Consider the following 13699-nt stretch of genomic DNA (forward strand, 5'->3'; position numbering starts at 1 on the left):
TACTGTCCTTGTGAGGACCTTCTACTGACATAATTATTAACGCAGCTACTTAAAATGCTACATTACACCTAAATAAAAGCTGCAGTTCTGTATAAACAAACAAATAAATAAATAAATAAATAAATAAATAAATAATAAAGTTGTTTTTACTTGTAGGGACCAAAACTGTCCTTGTTAGGACATTTGGTTCCCACCAAGATATAAAACCATGCCCAGACACACACACACACACACATTTCTTACAGGGTAGGCACACACACACCGTCGTGTTGTGATCTTGATATAAGAGGCAAATTTCTCCGAATCGTTTTTTATTATTTTTTTTAATTATTTTATTTATTTATTTTTTTTTTTGTCGAATATTCGCGTGGGTTTGTGCGTGTTTATTATTTACAGACGGTTAAGATTTGTCTCAATCTGGCAACCCTGAGGCTTTCCTGCACATGTAGCGGTGAGCAGGAGTGATCCTTCCTCTCCTCAGCACGTTTCCACTCTAACTCCTCACACAGCACACTGAGGGACAACCAGCTGGACATGGGGTTGTCCACGTCTCTGTCGGTGTTGACTTGTCCTCCTTTTCTCCCTCACTCATCGCAGGAGGAATGAAGGAGGACAGAAATCTCAGCCACTTGCATTGCGCGCTGGAGGAATGACGCTGCGTAAAGAGTGCTGGAGAATGGGGAAAACTCACTCTTTCACAAACATCCACTTCATATGAGCTGCACTTTCACAAGAGTTTGGCCATGAGGACACTGCAAACCGAGTTTATTCTGCGATTAATCGACTAAAGTTTGGGAACGCACGCACACACACCTGCTCCGGACCAAACATGAGGTGCAGCCAGGACTGAACACTGAAAGCGAGGTAACAGCTAATATTAAATATACATATACTAGGCTAAATTATACTGATATGTGACGTAATAACATTTAGTACCTCTGTTGTTGTTGTTGTTGTTCTAGCTGATTTTTGGTATGTCAGATATCAGTGCTTCTGAGTGTGTTATAATGAGTAGATCTGCATTTGCAGATTTGCATTAAACACCTACAGGCTTAAATGATTTCCTACACACAATTAGCATTTGGAGAGTTGATTTTAGCTTTATCTTTCAGTGTGCTTAATTATTATTGTTAGGAGACTAAGCACTGAATTATTATTATTATTATTATTATTATTATCATCATCATCATCATCATCATTTAGAGAGTTAACTTTAGTCTCATCCTTTAGTGTGTTATATAGTATTATTATTATTGTTAGGGGGCCAAGCACCGAATTATCACTATGATTAGTATAATTTTTAAAGGGTCTGTATGTATATATTGTCCAGTACTAACTCACCGTGGCGTCTTTCCTCCACATGTCCCATACGTGTTACTCTCTATGTACATCCTTGTAGCCAAAAGTGATCACCTGACAAATAACTATAAATTTTACAGTTAAAGCAGATATCATGTAACATTTTCTGATCATATTTCATTAGTGTTATGTTCACGAGCTTTTCCTACTACGTTGCATTAACTCTTATAGTGTTGGAGTCGCCTAATCCTACTAATGCTGAACTAACAGACATCCGGTGTTGAAATAACGTACCTGTATGCTGAATTAAATCGACGGTAATTGCTTTAAACACTTACAATGATGACTTTATATCTATAGGGTTGAAGAAATTCTTATAGTTTCGGATTAACAACAACAACAACAACAACAACAACATACTGCAAACACCCTAGAGTTAATCCAACCCTTCAGTGGAGCTATAAGGCTAACATAAGCTAATAACAGATAGAATTTTATACACATCAGTTAGTTTCAGACTACACACTGAAATCAACACATACTCGCCTAAATAATGCCATTTCTATATAATCAGTGTTGTAATATAGTAGAAGTAGTCCGTCTTTAGAATATTAACTGTAAATCCAATCAAGTGAGTTCAAATGGCTGTCACTGCATAATGTAAACAATGTATAGTTAATGATTTTTATAGATTTCTAATAATATTAAACAGTACCAGAAAGCTTAGTTTAGTTTATATGAGAATATTTAACATTTTAATACAAATATCTCAGTACCTAACTTTCAATGTGTGTGTTTGTTGATCATAAAGACCAGGCTTTTTTGTGCATAATCTATAATCTATACACTGTACTGGACAAAGGTCACTTTAGATTACAGGCTGAGGGAAGAAAGATCAGTTTAGCTTCAAAACTTAATAAATAAGTTATTGTATGTATATATATATATATATATATATATATATATATATATATATATATATATACCCAATAACTGTATATATTATTAGTATATTAAATTTATATATTAAATAATTGTATGTATGTATAGTTATATACAATTATTTCATATATAAAGTTAATTTATACTAATAATATATACAGAACAGCTCTTTATATATATATATATATAGAGAGAGAGAGAGAGAGACAGAATGTGTTTGGATGTTTGTATTAATTTGTATTATTTGATCTATTTCTTATTTAACACCTAATTTTTTTTCCAAATTGACTCTTGCTTTTTAAAATCAACACATACAACAACTTACAGATTTTTTTATCATTCTTTCTTACATCTAATTGTTATTTTTTAAAAAGTGGTCTATATAACTTCCATTACAAAACTAACTTGTCTCTTTACATCCTTGTAACTGAAAATGATCACATGGCACATAAGCTTTCGTTTTACTGGATAATAGGAATATTATGTAAAAATATAGATTATTTTATTGGTAGAATTGTTTAGTTGCTAAAGTTTGTGTCCTTTATAAATGATAAAATCCCATAGAGGGTTAAAATTGTGCTTTTCAATATTAAATCCCTTTTAAATGTCACATATATCTTTAAATGTCTCTGCTGATGTGGTCAGTATTTTTTGGAGCTCTGACTATTTATGAAAGATGTAGATCACACTGATATTTTATACTCTCCAGTTCATCAGGTCTTTTTAAATGTCTCTTAAAATGGTTCAGCTACATTGCCCAGACGTTTAGATGTGGATTATGTAGAAATTGTGTCCTTTTTTAAAGATCCCTCTAAAATTCTTAAATGTGTCTGTTGATGTGGCCAGGTCCTTGGTTTCTCAGTTGATTTAATAATGAGATGTAGATCACGCTCACATTTGGTAAGCTCTTGATGTTGTCAGGATTATACTTCCACAGGTTATTCAAGAATAAATCCTAGAACACAATGGGATTTTATCTTGTTTTAATTTTTGAATATCGTGTCCTTCTTAACATGTACTTTATCATCTTAAATGTGTCTCTTGATGTGGTCAGGAGCTCAGGTGCTGAAGATGGAGTGTGCGTTGGTGGGATCACTTTGGCTGCCCCTTTTGGTTCTGCTCAGCGGAGTGTCTTTAGGAGTCGTGGAACTGGAGATGGTTCCTCAGCATGGAGGATCACCTGCTCTTAAGAACATCACCCTGGCTGTAATCTTACCCCTCCATAACACTGAGTACCCATGGGCATGGCCTCGAGTGGGTCCTGCTCTAAACTGGGCTGTGGAGAAGGTCAACTCGGACCCCACACTGCTTCCAGGCCACCGCATGCGCCTCGTCTTCAGCAGCAGTGAGAACAAGGAGGGTCTGTGCTCCGACTCAGTGGCGCCCCTCGTGGCCGTGGACCTGAAGTTTGCCCATGACCCGTGGGCCTTCATTGGGCCGGGCTGTGACTATGCGTCGTCACCCGTCGCCCGCTTCACCACGCACTGGGAGGTGCCCATGGTGACGGCTGGAGCGCCGGCTTTGGGGTTTAGCTTGTACTCTTCCATCACAAACACAGGACCAACGCATGAGAAACTGGGCCAGTTTGTGGTGAAGATGCACAGAGACTTCGGCTGGCAAAAGTACGCCATGTTCATGTTCCATGACCAGAAGAATGACGACCGGCCGTGCTACTTTGCTGTGGAGGGACCGTATACGGAGATGAGAGACGAAAACATCACAGCTGAGCACATTGTGTTTAACGAGGATGAGACTGTTTCCTACGCTGATCTCATTAACGATATTAGCCAGCAAGCACGCGGTGAGTTGCAAAAGTTGAACTCAAACTCTGCTTGTTAATCCATCTGTCATGTTTAGTGGAGGCTAGTGATGTGGTGGAACAAGATACAAGTCAATTTATCAATTGGTAGAAATTTGCAAATATAGTTGAGCAACACTGCAAAAAAAATGACGTGAAAATCTCTTGAATATGGTCACATTTACATAGTATTTTCAATTATAGTATTACACTTAACCAAATATAAGATTATTAAATGTATTCCTAAACATTTTTTCCTAGTTTCAAGCTTGAAATAGTCCATTTGCAGGAACTGTTCCGTTGGCAGATGGAATTTTTGCTAATTTTAAATATTTATTTCTACAAAGAAGCAAAATTATCTGCCAATAGAATGAGAACATTTAAAGCTTGAAATCAGTAAAAAAAAATGTCTAGAAATAAGTTTGTGAATCTTATATTTGGTTTAAAATGTTTTAATTGGAAATTCTAGATCCCTCAGTCTATATTCAAGACATTTTCACTTGCTGAGATGATATTTTTCGCTGTGTGAATGTGGACTTTTCACTGACAGGTTATCATTTCCTGATTGTTGGACATGGCTAGAATTCATGCCAGTTTCTTCTGGAGAGGAGACAGAAGTGTCTACACAATATTTTTAGCTAGTGGCTAACATGCTATGTTGACTGACTGTTTATACTGAATGTTATCCCAAGCCTTAAAGTGCCTCTAAAATCGAAAAAAAAAATTTTAAGACGTGTCTCGTGGACTACAAAAACATGCCTATATATTGACAAAATTGTGTTTTGTACATTTTCTTATTTTAATTTTACAGTTTATCATTTTTGGCAAAACTGTCAAAAAATTGATGACTCATCCTGTTCTTATCCGATTTGCATCCAATCAAATGCTTTCTAGATTGAATGTGTCCCGCCCCTAAAACCAAACTGTGAATATGAATCTAGGTTCATCAGTTTGTTGTTTTTTATTATTTTCTTTTGGTGCAAACACTCAGGTGGTGAAGAACATGGCCTTCTGGGTGCACGGTATGCCGTCATGCAGGAAAACTGTTCTTGTGTAAGAAGATTTTTAGCCATGAAGGCTGTCACGATTTTCATGGTGCTCTCAGTGCAAGCGCTTGCACCACAATGGCAAGCTAATTACAATGCTCCAGTCTTATGAAAGTCTGCTTTTATATATCAATAACACGTTCCATCTCTTCTGCTGACTGTAACAACCCTTTTCCTATCATCACCAAGTAACATGACCAGCAGAACCCATCACATTACCCAGCATGCAGCTGTGAGAGGAGAGCTTCCACACCTGATCCAGACCGCACTACAGTTTGGTTGAAGCAAACCCCAGACCAGGGATGTGTTCTCTGAACTGTTCCTGTGAAGCCCCAGACCAGGGATGTGTTCTCTGAACTGTTCCTGTGATGTCACACACGTTTCCATTAGTAGTGCTGATGCACTGTAAATATATTTATTAGATTCGGCACACTGTAGTGTTTCGGTCCACCTCTCGCTGGCTGTCAGTGTCGTAGCTTACCAAGAAACCGAAGTGCTGCTGTACACAAGGCTTAAATATTTGGTGGAATGTTCCAGGTCCTGCTGTTTTTCTTGAGCTAGTATGATAATACACTATTATGTATTGTCTCATGAAAACACGTGCTTAGGAGAGGCATGTTTTTAAAAAATATATATATATATATATTCATTTATTTATTTATATGTGTGTGTGTATCAGTGAAATGATACATGTGGCATAGTGCCTGTATGATGACAATATTCAAAAGTATTTTTCCATGTTTTTCCAAGTGACTTTTTGAGAATTTGGCTTCAGGAAAGCTTTGCTATGACAGCTAAATGCAGAGAGAGAGAGAGAGAGAGAGAGAGAGAGAGAGAAATGAGGGAGGATGAGAGAAACAGAGAAGAAAACCAAACTCTACATCTGCTGCTCATCTTTTAATCATTTCATAGCTTTTAGAAGTACAGATTGCTCTTGTCCCTGTTTCTCGTTACAGCTCTTGGAAGAAGCGACGTCTGTGAATAATTACAGGGGTGATTTGACCCTCTTTATCCAATTAAGACCAAACAGCACTTAAAGCCTCGTTGAGAATATCATATTGTCTCTTTTCCCATGACATAATGATGCAGTTGGGCCATGTCATAAAGGGTCCGATTGAAAACACACACCCTTCTTTCTCACGTCGCTTCTGTTACTTCTCTTTCTCTTTCTGTATCTCTAGTGTCTCATGGCTGATCCGATCAACTGGTAATGAGACTTTTTCTCGCTTGCTCTGTGTCAATACTGTGTAATTGCTTGCTCTATCATCTGATCTCTAGAGCAGCATGTGTGTGTGTGTGTGTGTGTGTGTGTGTGTGTGTGTGTGTGCAGTCGTAAGGCTCTGTGTATCTGGTTCTCGTGTTCAGTGTGCCATGACGTGTGCTCTGTCGTGCAGAAAGATGGCACTGGTTAGGAAATTAGAGATTCAGACACTGGTGCAGATGCTGAGATAAAAGCGTGTTAAAAATGTCAACTAGCGCAAGTCAGCTTCTTAATGAACACACACACACACACACACATGCATGCATGCCGATACTCACACACAAACACTCCTCTTCGCTCTTTTTTAATGACACATGCTCGCATGCCTCAGAGCCAGAGTTTACGTACAGCTCATTCTGTCACACTGAACACTGAGACATGTCAGTGTGCTGCAGGCGCTACACAGCAAACAACTTTTATTATCCACACAGCAGTCTTCTTTTTTTCTTTAATTAAATCTAGGAATGCAACAGCTTTTGGGTGTTATTCACATAGATCTGGTCCAAATAAAGTCAACAGGATTATCAGGGAGGTTTTTAATGAGCTTTTCATTATTAGCACAGATGAATGCATAAATAAAAAGTGAAAGAAATTACTACAATTAGCACAGTTAACATGGTGCATTGCCGCATGTTGGTGCACGCCTCCAGGGTCTAGAGTTCGATCCTGACCTCAGGTTAGTGTCTGTGTGGGTTTCCTCTGACGTCTCCAGTTTCCTCCCACCCAAAAACATGCCAGTATGTTGATTGGCAAGTCTAAATTGCCCCGAGGTGTGTAGGAGTGTGTGAATATGTGTGTCCATGGTGCCTTGTAATGTAATGGCATCCCATTCAGGGTGTATTCCCAGGGGATGTGCTTCAAATCCACCACGTATCTGACCACAATAAAGCACTTACTAAAGATGAATAAATACATTTTTGGCCATTTTTTGGTTTTTCTCATTCAGGTGTCAGCTCAGTGTGTCCTGAATTCGGATGTTGTATTAGTGACATTATGTATAAGTGAGGAATAACACACAGCAGACTGTGATGGGGGGTGTGATGCAGCACAACTCGCAAGCCACTGATTTTCATAAAATAGTGCGGTCTGGAGTGTGTTATTCCACTTATACCACAGCAATTTGCCAATGATTACAAAGTTCAATTTATTAATGAATGACCTGTCACACATTTTATCAGCTAATAGTTAGATTTTACGTTGTGGAACGTCCAAGAGACAAGTTACTTGCTGTTCTCACTTACGTTATATCCTTACCAGACTCGTTCTTTTCTCTCTCTCTATCTGTCTGTCTCTCTTGCTCTCTCTCTCTCTCTCACACACACACACACACACACACACAAATCGCAGTCTGTCATTTTACCAAGAAAATGTGTAATTGAAACTGAGAGTACTTACAACCGAGACTCCTTCCATAAATGTTTAATACATGTCTGCTAACAAAAAACCTCACCACATCAACGATTATAAGAATTACTTTTGTTAAACATGTTTTTAAATTTGTTTATTATTACACCTTCTGACCAGATTCCAGCATTCTACCACACTGTGGTATATGTAAGAAATAAAACACTTGGGGGCATGCTGTTATAGGAAAATAATCAATAACAGGGTATTGTGATGCTGACTTACTGTTACCATGCAGAAATTCATCATTCATGATCTTGAAGTGTCTTTTTATACCAGAGCAATTTGCCACAATTATAGTTTTTTATTTATTAACGAATGGCATGCTTTACTTTTAAGCTTCATTGTTACATTTATTGTTTATTGTAGAACATCCTTGAAATAAGTTAGATCCTGTAAACACTTACGTTATAGCAGCTTTCAAATTCCTCACCTACTTTTTTGTCAGTATCCTGAAGTTAATAAGACAGAAAGAATGCAGCTTGTCATGTTATCGAGACCAAAAAGGGCAAAATCGTCTGAAGACTTTCCCATGTCGGAAAACTTACTGACTGATACAAAGCTCTGAAACTGGAGACTCCTTCCGTAAATGTTAAATAAACATCTCTTATATCAATGATTATACATTTGTCTTCTTAAACATCAACATGTTTTTAATCTGTTTATCGTTAGTCTTAGATTATCGTGCAGAATTTGCCTTGAAACCGGACCTGTTGTCAGAGCTTCTGTTATAGAAAATTAATCAACACCTTCTGACTAATCAGATTTGAGAATTCAGCTGTTCTGTGGTGTAATAGTGCTTAACATGAACACTTTCTTTTGAGCCAAGAATGATAATACACATAACTCTTAATTTTAATACATAACGCACATGAAGTTACACAGATAGAGACGACAGTTTTCATGTATCTTTCAGACACCCAGTTGTTTATTAAAGGTGTTTTTGCTACAGCGTGTAATTAGAAAGAAGATAATATGATGGGAAAAGAAACAAAGAGATAAAGACCTAACATTCTGCCTACTAGTTTCAGCTAAACAAAGCTTTCTCTCAAAAGTAGCAAACCCATCATTCTGTGTTCGAGAGCTTCACAATGACATATAATGTTAGAATTTCTCAAAAGTAAAATTGCCAAAGTACAATGAGCATAATCTAATAAAACCCTGAGGCCTGAATTGAGTTTTTGACTGAAAGATCTGATTTGTTATTTTAATATATTCAGCTCACTGGGCGAGATGAATATTGATTGATAGATTCAGCTTCTCCTTTCTCGACACTGGATTTACTGCTGCAGGTTTGGACAAATTATAAATTCATTAGCTAGCCCATGAGGCAAGGAAAAGCTCCAGTCTGCTGTCTGGTCCCGTCTTTCGGTTGCTCGGAAACCTTGACAAAAAGTCATTGGTCAACATTTCAGCTGTTGGTGTTCTGTCCTTGAATCACCACTATATGGCCAAATGTTTGTGGACACCTGACCATATGTGGTTCTTCCCCAAACTGTTGCCACAAAGTTGGAAACACACAATTGTATAGAATGGCTTTATATGCTGTAGCATTACAGTTTCCCTTCACTGGAACTAAGAGCTCCAAACCTGATCCAGCATGACAGTGCCCCTGTGCACAAAGCCAGCTCCATGAAGACATGGTGTGTGAAGGCTGGAGCTGACCTCAACCCCGCTGAACACCTTTGGGATGAACTGGAACACTGACTGAACCCCAGACATCCTCACCCAACATCAGCGCCTGATCTCACTAATGCTCTTGTAGCTGAATGATCAGAAATCCCCACAGCCACACTCCAAAATCTAGTGGAAAGCCTTCCCAGAAGAGTGGAGCTTATTATAATAGCAAAGGGGGAATAAATCTGGAATGAGATGTTCAGCAAGCACATACGGGCGTGATGGTCAGGTGTCCACAAATGTTTCTCCATATAGCGTATTATTCAAGCTATACTCTTTATTGTTACTGTTCTGAAAGCTTTGCATATGATATTTTTTCCCACATACCTGTTTGTTTCCTGGTTCTGAAAGACTGTCTTCTGTGCACACCACAGATGTCGATGTATGTCAGTGTTTGTCATCTGTTCATGTTAATTAATCCGAGTAGGAAAAAATCAAACAAGCAAAAAAAAAAAAAAAAAACGTTCTACTGTCAGCCTGTCGTCAGGGCTGATGGAGCCACTTCTGCTTGGAGCTTCACTCACCTGAAAATCACTCACTGCTGCCGAAGATGGTCCCACATGGATAACCTACAGATCACTATGAGTTTACTGTGGATGGTACCACACAAACCTCTTCAGATGGCTGTGGATGTTCTTTCAGCAACTGCTAAGAGCATTTTACACTCCAGTCGCCATCACTGAAAATTTAATAACTTCAGTTTGGTGAAAGAAACTTAGACTTAAAACTCTAATGATGTTCATACTCAAGTTTCTTAGCACACTTAGCACTGCTTGACTTTATAGTATACAGTTGTAGAAGAGAAATGATTTATAATCGCACTATCCAGTGTCACCCAGATGAGGATGGGTTCCCTTTTGAGTCTGGTTTCTTTCAAAGTTTCTTCCTCCTGTTGCCTCAGGGAGTTTTTCTTTAGCACCGCTGCCTCTGGCTTGCTCATTAGGGATAAATCTAAATGAAAATTTTATATCCGGATTTGTGCAAAGCTGCTTTGTGACAATGGCCATTGTTAAAAGCATTATACAAATGAAACTGAACTGAATTGAATGTGTGTAGTGCAGCAGATTCAGAAGCATGTTTAGAAATCACTAGTGTTACAGCGTTGAGGTGTTTTGCTATGTTACGTTTAAGCATAGCTACACCAAATCAAAACATTTGTCTTGCAAAAGTCTTTTTCTGGTTGTTGAACCTAAAGCTCAGACACAAAATCTGCTTTTTCTTCACGTTCGCCTCTGCACTGGGTTCAGGATGGCTTTGCGATCAAATTGTGTATGGAACATTTCAGGTGTTTTGTGGCCTGAAATCCTTGATTAAATTATTTGTACTCTTTTACAGTATAAGCACTTTTCGTTGACCAAATGAGGGTCATAATTATTAAACTTGGATATATTTAACCGGTCTCTCAGGCGTTACAGGACGCCAATGTTATAGTCCAAATTAATTTCTTAGACATCTGTTCTACCCATGAGAGTTACTTGGATTTACTGTTTTGCACTGAATGACCAGACTTGTATTTATGGGCATCGCTGTAAATATTCCCACACTCTAATTCGCATCTGTAAATCTGTAAACGCTCTCTGACTGAGTGTAACTCAAATCTCGGGCTCAGCCGGGGTGGATGCCCTGGATTTTGCCTTAATAAGGAAACAGCCACTGGTGAATGGTAGATATTTCCTGAAAAACATAATTTGTCCCCGACTTTTGTTCCTCTTTGGTTTTTGGCGCTATTTTTGTTCTGATTTCTGGTGTAAGTCCTGGACTTTATATTGACCATGTTTCTCTAAAACCGACCTGGGAATTGATTCAGGGAGTTGATCAGACCCAGATGGCGGGAGGTGGGAGGTGAGCGGGATGGGGAGAGAGTAAATTAGATGAGGACATTCGCGCTTACCCACACTGCTTTTTCCCAATTCACTTACACATCCCTGACCTTTGGTTTTCATTATCACTAGCTCAGCGTTCGGATTACATGAAAGTGAGATTGCATGAAGATTCACAAAGATTGTGTATGAGGTTCTTCTGGAGGTTGGTAAATCTAGGCGTCTAGGAACTCCAGATTTGGGGCTTCTGTTATGGTGGCTGATAAAAATAATCATATCACGGTTAATGGTCATTTCATGTATCATAGAGGACATTTCTATGATACATGATATGTATCACAATATATAGATTTGCTAACAAACTGCCAGCAATACAGTTGTAAAACCTGCTCGATAACATTTTATATACAATTTCTGTGTTAGCCTTATTGTAATCTGCCCAGGGGTTAATATTTTTATGCTAACTTAAAATTTTAAAACTAGCTTTATTGTTCTGGCAGTAATCAGACAAACAAAGCTACTTACCAGAGTGAATTACAGTATTTCAGCATTAAGCAGTGCGGATGTACTTATAGATGGATATTTTCCATGTTTGATCAGACCAGAATCATAGCTTCAGCTCAGGAAACAATACAGCGCTAAACTACGGCAATGCTAATGAGACTAAACATAAACTGTAAATGGAGTGTTGGTCAGAGATGGTTTAGTATAATGACCTCGAACAGAGCATGGATTTGTAGTGAGGATCAGGTGACACTGGAACTCATAGAGATTAGCATTATTAGGCCAGATACTCAAATTTGATTTTTACATACAGAAAATTAGATATTTTTAGACAGTGTAAATTAAAGCTCATTTTGCCAAGTAAACTAAAGTAATTATTTATAGCAGATTTTTTTGTGGCACTATTGTAATTTCAGATTTCAGGGTTGGTGCACTGCAGGCATGTCAGGCCCTGTGTGCGCGGAGTCTGCATGTTCTTCCCGTGCTTCGGGGGTTTTCTCCGGGTACTCCGGTTTCCTCCCCCAGTCCAAAGACATGCGTTGTAGGCTGATTGGCATTTCCAAATTGTCCGTAGTGTGTAGGTGAGTGTGTGTGTGATTGTGCCCTGCAATGCGCTGGCCCCCTGTCCAGGGTGTCCCCCGCCTCCTGCCCCAAGTTCCCTGGGATAGGCTCCAGACTCCCCGCGACCCTGTGTAGGATAAGTGGTACAGAAAATGGTTGGATGGAAAAAGGAGTATCTGGATTTCGTGTTTGGAGTTAAATGAGCAAAACACAGTGATTTGTAGCCATCAGTGCTTCGCAGACCCAAAAGCCCCATTACATCCCATTATTTTGAGTGTGTGACTGTGTCCTGGTGCTTTGGCTCACATGTAGGTGGTGAGAGGCTAATTCAGACAGTATGGCTAGGTTCAGTGCGGGATTACATTATACTGTCTCTGGGGTGATCAGGTGTGTTTATCCCTACAGCTCTATTTACTTAATCAAAGCTCTGTGTGTGTGTGTGTGTGTGTGTGTGTGTGTGTGTGTGCTTGAGACAGAGAAGAGCTGTACACCAGCATATTCTGTATTCCTTACAGGATGATATGTGCATGTCATTACCCATAAGGCCGAAAGTACATCTGTTTCTCCATATTAATTACACACAACATGCCGATTCAAAATACATCCATTTTTTTTCTAATGCATGTTTCTCGGAGGCTCAAACAAATTATAGTTAGCTCACGGCATTGTGGGCTGGTTGTTATTGGTTGTAATTTTAGTAATCCATCCAGTTATGTCACGAACACTTCAAAATGCGATCATTATCCCTGCGTTTTCTGTCCCACACTCCTAAATTTGTAACAATTCAAATTCAGTTCGTAGGAAAATTTACGAAGGGTGAGGGTAGGGTTAAGGGTGGGGGTGGTTTTCATACCTTTTCTTTTTGACTTTAAATGAAATCCAACTACATCGCCCTTTCTTGTTAAACCTGTCTGGATTTTTCACGTGTGGTGATTTTTACATGATATGCGATACACAGTACGATAATGCCATAAGTGTGTAAAATCAATTTTATTAATTATTAATTAATTTATTAATCAATAATTGCACATATATATATTTACATTTGCGATATTTCGATAATTTCAACATATTGTGCAGCCCTAAATGGAACTGTCACTGATTTAATTTTTCATCTGAAATTAAAGGTTTAGTTACTGAATTGAGAGAAATTTGACTTTAATGCCTTGACCCTTTTGTGTTAGCTACACATTGACTATAATATCATGAAACCACCCAGAATCTGCTCACTATCACTAAATCTGTCACTGCTTGATTCATTGTTAAACACTAACCAGAGAGAATAAAGTATGTCTGTGGTGGTTGTAATATTTCAAAATACGACACTTTGCTAAACATTTACCCTGTACTTTGACAAAAGAAGGTTCCGCGTTAGAAAAATATGAGC

The 13699-nt window shown here is 38.4% G+C and overlaps 1 protein-coding gene across 1 annotated transcript in view; it reads left to right on the plus strand.

The window, feature by feature from the left end:
- Window positions 1–265: 265 nt before the first annotated feature.
- npr1a (natriuretic peptide receptor 1a) overlaps window positions 266–13699 on the plus strand; it is a 95512-nt gene continuing 82078 nt past the window's right edge. Inside the window, exons 1-2 of the mRNA XM_053231266.1 lie at window positions 266–864; window positions 3296–4042. Coding sequence (XP_053087241.1) covers window positions 3313–4042 — 730 coding nt within the window. The 5' untranslated portion in view covers window positions 266–864; window positions 3296–3312. The remainder of the gene's footprint in view (window positions 865–3295; window positions 4043–13699) is intronic.

Source organism: Pangasianodon hypophthalmus, chromosome 29, assembly GCF_027358585.1.
Source record: "Pangasianodon hypophthalmus isolate fPanHyp1 chromosome 29, fPanHyp1.pri, whole genome shotgun sequence".
NCBI classification, from domain to species: Eukaryota; Metazoa; Chordata; class Actinopteri; order Siluriformes; family Pangasiidae; genus Pangasianodon; species Pangasianodon hypophthalmus.